The sequence below is a fragment of the Staurois parvus genome, unplaced genomic scaffold (genome assembly GCF_062004578.1).
Source record: "Staurois parvus isolate SC_StPar_1 unplaced genomic scaffold, SC_StPar_1.0 ptg000299l, whole genome shotgun sequence".
Lineage (NCBI taxonomy): Eukaryota > Metazoa > Chordata > Amphibia > Anura > Ranidae > Staurois > Staurois parvus.
In genome coordinates this window covers 22,758,563-22,766,601 of record NW_028318095.1, presented here as the reverse complement: position 1 = coordinate 22,766,601, position 8,039 = coordinate 22,758,563, and the positions used below count along the sequence as shown (strand labels likewise).

The 8,039-nt window shown below is 46.3% G+C and overlaps 1 protein-coding gene across 6 annotated transcripts in view; it reads left to right on the top strand.

Moving 5' to 3' along the window:
• The first annotated feature begins 285 nt into the window (after positions 1-285).
• The window catches only part of GIT1 (GIT ArfGAP 1), a 225,853-nt gene continuing 218,099 nt past the window's right edge, over positions 286-8,039 (top strand). For all 6 annotated transcript variants that reach the window (XM_089683028.1, XM_089683027.1, XM_089683030.1 and 3 more), the window contains exon 1: positions 286-619. In XM_089683028.1, coding sequence (XP_089539154.1) covers positions 568-619 — 52 coding nt within the window. In that variant the 5' untranslated portion in view covers positions 286-567. The remainder of the gene's footprint in view (positions 620-8,039) is intronic.

Here is an 8,039-nt window from a genome sequence, read left to right as displayed (position 1 = left end):
ATTTGGAGGGCATGATGCCTCTATAGGTGCATGGGGTGGGTTCACAGACAAGGGTTCGCAATGTGAACGTCGATGTGAGGATAGGGGGAGCGAGGACTGTAATGACATGTGTGGATGAGGCCTTTCAATGACAGGCAGGCCAGCACTGTGCCATGGAGCAGAGATGGAGGTGACAGGAGCTGTCCATGCAGAGTGCGGTGTGTCAGGGGCGGGCCGGCCATCCTACTCTCCTCCTCCTCCTCCTCCTGCGTCTGTCTCCCATTTCCTTTTCCCATAGCCCGGGGGGTGAAGCTGGAATATGGCCCCTCCTGTTGGATGGGTTGGGCTTCGATCGGTTTCCTGCAGCCGATGCACTCCGCTGTGGGTGAGCTGCAGAGATCCTGAGCCCAGAGCAGGGGGGATCGGACCATCACCGGCGGTAGAGCGGAGAGGGAAGGAGGCTGCGAGGACGGAGCTCCTCTCCCCTGATCCCCGGACACCCAGCACCCTCGGGCGGCTTTCTCTGCACCGGTGCCGGCTGATCGCAGCGCCCTGGCTCAGAAGGTGATCCCCTCCTCTCCTCTGAGGATGTCTCGGAAGGTGCAGAGGGGCGAGGTGTGTGCGGACTGCAGTGCCCCAGGTAAGACCTCCCCGGCCCGGCTTCCGTCCTCCGCACAGCCCGGGCTCCTCCGGCACTTCACCTGGGCCTCTGCGGGCATGTCATAGGCCTGGAGATCCGGGAGTAGGGGCCCTGCCATGGTGCCAGCATGGAGCCCCGGACTGGCTGGAATTAAAGGGACCTGTCATGGGGGAACCTTGCTGTCATCCTGGTGACCCAGATCTGGAGTCCTGTCTTCACTGGCTGCATGCTTGTACCATGTTAGTGTTGTAGAAATGGTAAAACAACCAATCTGTGCACGGGGCCCATTGGGAGTCGAGGGCCCATTTAACCACATGCGGGGTGTTCGCTCACCCACTAATACGTGTTTGTGTTGTGGATCTAAAGATTTCTGTCACAAAGGATTTGCTGGCCTCCTTTGATGTCCTCCGCAGCAGGTTTAGAAGGAGCTCCTTAAAGTGTTCACCTGTAAAGGAGACCTGACACCAGACGCCCCCCAGTTTCCGCTGTACTTACCCCCAAGAGTTGCAGAGCTGTCAGTGCCCCCCGCAGCCACTCCTGTGGCCAGGGATTTGAAATCCCCACTCTTCTCCCTTGTCATCAGGATGGACCTGATGGATTGTGATTGGTGAGTGCCATGACAGAGAAGAGTGAGGATTTCTCACCCCTGGACCTCAGGATTGGCTGCTGGGGTGCTGACAGCTCAACATCACTGTAGGTAAGTACAGCGGGGATTGAGTGGGGAGTATGTACACGGTTGGTTCCCTCTTACCTTTAGCCCTGATTCACACCACATGCGGCTTTGACATTGTGCTACTTCAGCTGATGCAGCATGATTTCATGTGCAGCTTGTCGCCATCTCTGCAACTTCAAGCACAAATATCAATCCAAGTCGCACATTAAATCGCCAAAAATAGTGCAGGAAGGAACCTTTTTCAAAATCAGAATGAATCGCACAATAATGCACTGTACATTCCTGTGCGATTTACATGCAATTTGAGAGGTTCCATAGGCACAAATAGGGTGCGACTTGTCATGCGGTTTTGAACTCTCCAATCACATGAAAAATCGCTTTGGTGTGAACAGGGCCTAAAGGCCAGTTCACACCAGGACACAGTGCGCGAACCCTGTGTTCCATGCATGATTCCCGCACCACGTTCAAAACACCCTGCACATGCCATCTGCAGCAGGTGTCAATAATACGTTAAATGATACCCCAAAGGCAGGTCACAGACAGTGCGATTGCCATCACCAGATTGCGAGCTACAAAAGTACCATGTGATCCTGTTGCGGTGAGTTTCTAAAAGTAATGGTTGCCCTACTTTTGGTTCGGTGGGATTTTAGCCCATTCAAAATGAATGGGCTGAAATCGCAACGTAGAGAACTGCATGTAAATCGTACAGGAATGTACAGTGCATTATTGTGCGATTCATGTGCAGGCATGGGGTGAACTAACATTTTTACGCCATTAAATTGATTACGGATTTTTCTGCACTGGAAGGGTTAAATACTTGTTCTTGCCTAGTAAAAAGCACATTACTGTACCTTCTCCCTCACTCCCTGACAGCCAGCATTCTCTTCTTGTCTCCCATGCTTCAAGTTGTGGGCAGGCCCCCTGTCAGCTTTATTTCGACTTAGAAATGAGCCTCAGGCATCCTCCGAACACCTCTGTATTCCAACTGCCCCTTCATGTGATTTTCTGATCCAATCAGCTGCGGACCGGGTCATTCCCCCACCCTGCAATGCATGTAAACAAAGGGGAGGGATGCCGGTAACATCAGGTTCAGGGGATTCCCAAACTCATCTTTTCTTACAATGCAGGACTTCTTGTGTTGTATGTAATGATGATGTATGGAGGGCCGAATAATTGGCTTTGGGGGTCCAGTCACATGGAGAGGGGGAAACCTGCAGGAATGATGGATTCGTGCAATATTAGTACTTTTTAATGGTCCTCTAGGCAAAAAAAAAAAGCATTTGTTTTTTATTTAATTTCCCCGGAGTTCCGCTTTAGTGGCAGCCTATGTATTTCTCTTTAAGTTAATGACTGGTGAATAAGTCCATTACATGTGTATAATAGAAAGCAATGTACTGCTATAATATTTATATCAAGAAGGTTGTAGAGTTGGGACTGCGGTGTCAACACAAACCGTCATTACGGCTCACCTTTATCTAGGCAGATAGGGATTTTCTTTTTCCATGGAGTTTGCATGTTCTCCCTGTGCTTGCGTGGGTTTCCTCCGGGTACTCCGGTTTCCTCCCACGCTCCAAAGACATGCTGGTAGGTTAATTGGATCCTGTCTAAATTGGCCCTAGTATGTGTATGTATGAATGTGAGTTAGGGACCTTAGATTGTACGCCCCTTGAGGGTTAGGGACTGATGTGAATGTACAATATATATGTTAAGCGCTGCATAAATTGACAGCGCTATATAAGTACCTGAAATAATATTTCCCTGTACATGTTAGAAATGCAGCTGGAATGCCCCCCCCCCCCCTCAAGTGTTCTCTTTTGACCTTAATGGGGACTTGTCATGGGCTTCCTGTTACCTGGTACTATACTAGGTGTTCTAGTTGACTCCTCTGCATAGAAGAACCCCTGTGAGCAGTTAGCGTCTTTGATAGCTGAGCACATACCTGTTCCTTTATTATGAATGCAGAAGAGGGCAATGGATGTCTGAAATTTCCAGGACAGAAATGTGGAAGCGTCCCTTTTTCTTGTTTTCAGTGTTGCACACGCCAGGGCTAACATCCCTATGACTACTTTGTGGATCTCTTACTTGGAATATGTGCCTGTGTATTAGGTGTCCAGACAGCTAACATGCATGTATTTGTTGTGGGTCATCAGTGAAGCAAGAATAAGTATGATAGCTCTGGAGCCTGCAGCAAGCTCCAATATGTTGTCCTGACAGGTAGAGAGGGTACAGGGGAGCCTGGGTACTAATCAGGTTGTCACCATTATGACAGGTAAAACTGGACATACCCGAATCGAATGTAAGCCAATTCCTGCTGAGTCGATCAAAATTTGTTCAGTGGGAGGCCCTGTCGGCACCACCCAGCTTGACAAAAGGCAATATTTTGGTTGACGCTTGTTGAAGGAGCTGGGGTGGAAAATTCTCTGCCGAACAGTGACTATATCCCATAAGAGGCAGGCACCATTCAGGTATTCTGACAGCTGTGGATGTGGCTGTCAGAATACAATTGCCAGCACTGGAGAATCGTCCATCTGCAATGTTAGCATCAATGAATGACCAGCTTAAGGGCAGGAAACTTGCATCTATTGTTTGAAAAGGCTTTAAAGGAAATATGTAATAAGGAAGTATGAAAGTTGCCATTTCTGCCTTTACCCTTTAAAAATGCTAGTTTCCTGGCTACCATGCTACATTTAATGAATTCAGAGCTTTTTAAAACATTGGGGTTAATTTTATTAAAACTCGAGAGTGCAAAATCTGGTGCAGCTCTGCATAGAAACCAATCAGTTTCCAGTTTCTTTTGTTAATGCTTAAAGCGGAGTTCCACTCACCCTGTCAAAAAATAAGCCGGCAGCTACAAAAACTGTAGCTGCTGACTTTAAAAAAAAAAAACAGCCACGTACCTGTCCCCCGGTCCCTTGGTGTGTCCCCCGCAGCCCGTTTCACTGGCCATCCTGTGTTCCAGGCACCGGCATCTTCAGTGTGGGCACCCGGCTGTGACAACTTGCGGCTTCACAGCCGGGTACCCACTGCGCATGCGCAAGTAGCGCTGCGCTTCTTGACTAGTCCTAAAGTCTTCTGGGACCTGTCATGTGTACCAAAAGTCTACAGGGAGGGAGGGAGGACACCTTCCGGTCGCCTAGGCGATTGGACCGTAAGTGGGAGCGATCACCTGTCAAATTCGGGTACCCACTCCCCGCCGCCCCCCAAAGGTGCCAATCCTTAATTGGGAGCGGGGGTGCAGTCCTTAAAGCGGAATTCCCCTTTTGCGTGCATCTCCGCTTTAATTGAACAAGCTGAAGTTAGAAGCTGTTTGGTTTCTAATTCGCTTCCAACTTCAGCTTGTTCAATTAAAGTGTTACTAAACCCACAGCAGTAAAATCAGTCTGTATATGCAGTAAAGCATGCTTGGTATACTAACAGTGGAACCTAAGGGGTTATCCCTCCACTTTGTGTAAAAAGGATGGTTGATTGTCTTCTCTGATCCCTCCCCTTCTTCTGCTCTCCCCAATTTATCTCCTGATAGAACAGAGCCTTGTGGCAAGCTGTACATGCTCTGTTTGGTATGTATTGCTAGAGTTTTTTTTGGGAGAGTGCATGTGATCAGCACAGGGCCAATCGGCCCTTTCTAGACAAAGGGTTAGGGGTCCTGCAGCCTCATAGGACAATCAGGGGAGAATGAAAACTCCTACAAGCTTTAACTAGTGCTCTACAAGAAGTCCCAAGACTGCTCTGTTGATGAGAAAAGGTATTTAGCAGTTTATATTTACTCAAATAATTGCACTTCCATGTTCTGTGGGAGACCAGATATGGTTATTGCAGGGTCCTGGGTTTAGCAACACTTTAAACATTGACAAAAGAAACTGGAAGCTGATTGGTTTCTATGCAGAACTGCACCAGATTTTGCATTCTCCAGTTTTAGTAAATCAACCCCAGTGACTTGGAAATAAGTGTGCAGATGAGGGAATCTGCATGCTTGTTCCAGGTCACTATCTCAAAAAGTACAGAAGCCAGTAAAAGCCAGGCACTTAGCATTTTCAGAAAGAACCTGGTAATGCCAGCCTCTTCTTTCTTTTTTTCGTTTCAGGCTTCCTTTTAATAAAGTTAGTCACCTGGGGTCGTTGTTATTCATGCTGATTAATTTGGCTCCTAGGAATTGCTTAGCTGTGACCCAACCGCTGTAGTTCTGCATTTCGTCCTCCTACCCTACAGAAGTGACCTGCAGGTACATTCTTTTCCGCTGGGATTATTCCCGGGTCACACTGCCTGTCCTTGTTCTGCAGCCCTTTTGTCTTTTGTGACAGTGCAGATTTGCCCTGTGCATTACACTGTGAAAAGTGAAGTCACTGCTGGCACATTGTATGCCTGATGTGTCTGTCAGATGCTGGGTATGAAAGAGCAGGCATATGGCGTCATGTCTGAGCGCCTCCAGGGAGAGAATGGATTTGTCTCGTGTCCCTAGTGTGTGTCACATCATGTCTGCATGGCTGCACCATTATGTTCGGCTCCTTGTACCCTAGCTGGTGGGGCAACTTTCTAGAGCTGTCATTACTGTTCTCATAGGCTGGCAAAAGTTAATTGCAAGTTCTTTGACACAGTTTTCCTTACAAATTCTAATTTGCATTTTTACACAATGTTTACTTATGTAAAAATAGCTTCAAAGGGAGCAAATGTGTTCATTCTAAACACTGGTGCTCAGTGCTTCTAGGGATATCTTTAGATGGTCGGTTGGTGGTATCTGCACGTCTTCATACCTAAAAGGGGCTGCCGCAGTCTACTTTATGACAGTCATGCTTGCAGCTATTTGGGGAAAAAAGAAAAAATAATGACGGGATTGCCAACAAGTCAGAAATCTTTGTGTAATAGTGAGCCCTTTTGATTATCTGACCTGCTGGGGATGCTTTACATGCCCTATCCTTGCTGTTAATATCAGACCACAAAGTTGTTGGTTTTGATTTCATTTCACTTTATTCTTCCATCCGGCCTACATTCAAAGTTTGCTTTTCATTCATGGAGGGTATAGTACAGCTTTTATGAATGGAATAGGGGGGCATAATCAGCACTGTTGAAAGGTCCCTTGGCTTGTATTAACCCCTGCAGCACTGTAAGATCACAGCTGCAGGGGTAGGGGGGAAAAGATGACTTCAGATTTCACCTGAAACTGCGGCCAACAATGTAGATTACTGTAAGGCTCCATGTACACGGGACGTTTGGAAAATTCTTCTGAACGATGGAAACTGACTGCTGGAAAACGTAGGTTGAAAAACGTCTGTTTAGCCACGTTTGCGTACTGCGTCTGTGCGTTTGTGTTTAGAAGCGTTTTTTAAGATAACCACAGGAGACCTTCCAAAATGCCCAGATTGCACTGAAAAACAGTAAAAAATTAACAATCAATTTCAGACGTTTTGAGAGAAATAGAGCAAAAGCAGAGAGAGCAGTATGTGTTGAGATGACCTGTCTTTTCTGGTTGTATTCACTATGGATCCCATCATGAGCATAATAATGCAGCACATTCTACCATTTTTTTTCCTGCATGCAAAACCTGGAACTGACCACACTGGTGTACCGGGTCCATTTTAATACATGGAAAATGCTTTGCATGTATTTCTGATGATGAAAAAAGGCTCTGGACAGCATCTGGATATGGAACAGTTGAAAAATGATTCTAAACGCAAATGCTTATAAACGCGGTTAGCTGCGTTTACAAGCATTTGGCATTTGAAACGGTGATAAAATCTACTCCTGAACGCAAGTTTGGTGCATTCAAAAAAACAAAAAAAGACTGTAAACGACTGTGTGTACATGAACACATAGGAAAACATTAGGCAGAGTTTAGGGGCTGCTAAAGAAAAAGAAAAAAAAAAAACGCAGAAAAGCTCCTGAAAGTGAGTTTATCAGCTGCAGTGTACATGAGCCCTAAATTCAATCCTTGAGCTGATTTTTTTTTTTTTTTTTTTATTCAGACAGGTACTGACACCCATCCTGTGTGCAGGCTCCTTTTGTGATTGTGCCTGCATACTTCCCGAGCTGCGCACAGGCAACCTATAAAGGTAGATGTGGACACGGCCGCGTGTCAGAATTTGACATGCCAACAGGAGCAGGTGCAGGTATCCGAACGCAGACAGTGTGCATTTGGGACCCACTCCTGCCCACACATCAAATTTTGACATATGACTGTGTCCTTGCGGCCTCTGCAGCCACCTCTATAGGATGCCTGCCCGCAGCCCGGGACAGATGTAGACGCAGCATCAGTGCCCATCTGAAGGAAGCCATAGACTTTAAAATGGTTCATATGTTTGTTTTACCTACACGTAAGCCTATAATAAGACTTACCTGTAGGTACTGTAAATATCTTGTGAAGATGGAAGCCCTGTCAGCGGTGACAACGCGCTGCTGGAAGGCTTCGTTTTAAGATAAGTTTCACATAATGTGCTGGTATGCATACTAGCACATTATAACATTGCCTTGCAGGGAAAAAGGTGTTTTTTTTTATTTTTTTATTTATTTTTTTTAATTTAAATTTTCCAGTTTACTACCGCTTTATAGGGGATATGAGATGCCATTACTATTCAATAGTGCATGCTTTGGGGTTATCATTCTGTTCCTAGCCTCAACATTCTAAAGCCATAATGTCAGCAGTCTCATTTTGCATTTTGTTTTCTAGGTCAGTGTAATACTAGGTAGCTGGCAAAATTTGCAGTGGATATCTCTCATAATTCTAGACTCACAGATTCACACAGCAAACCAAAGCTG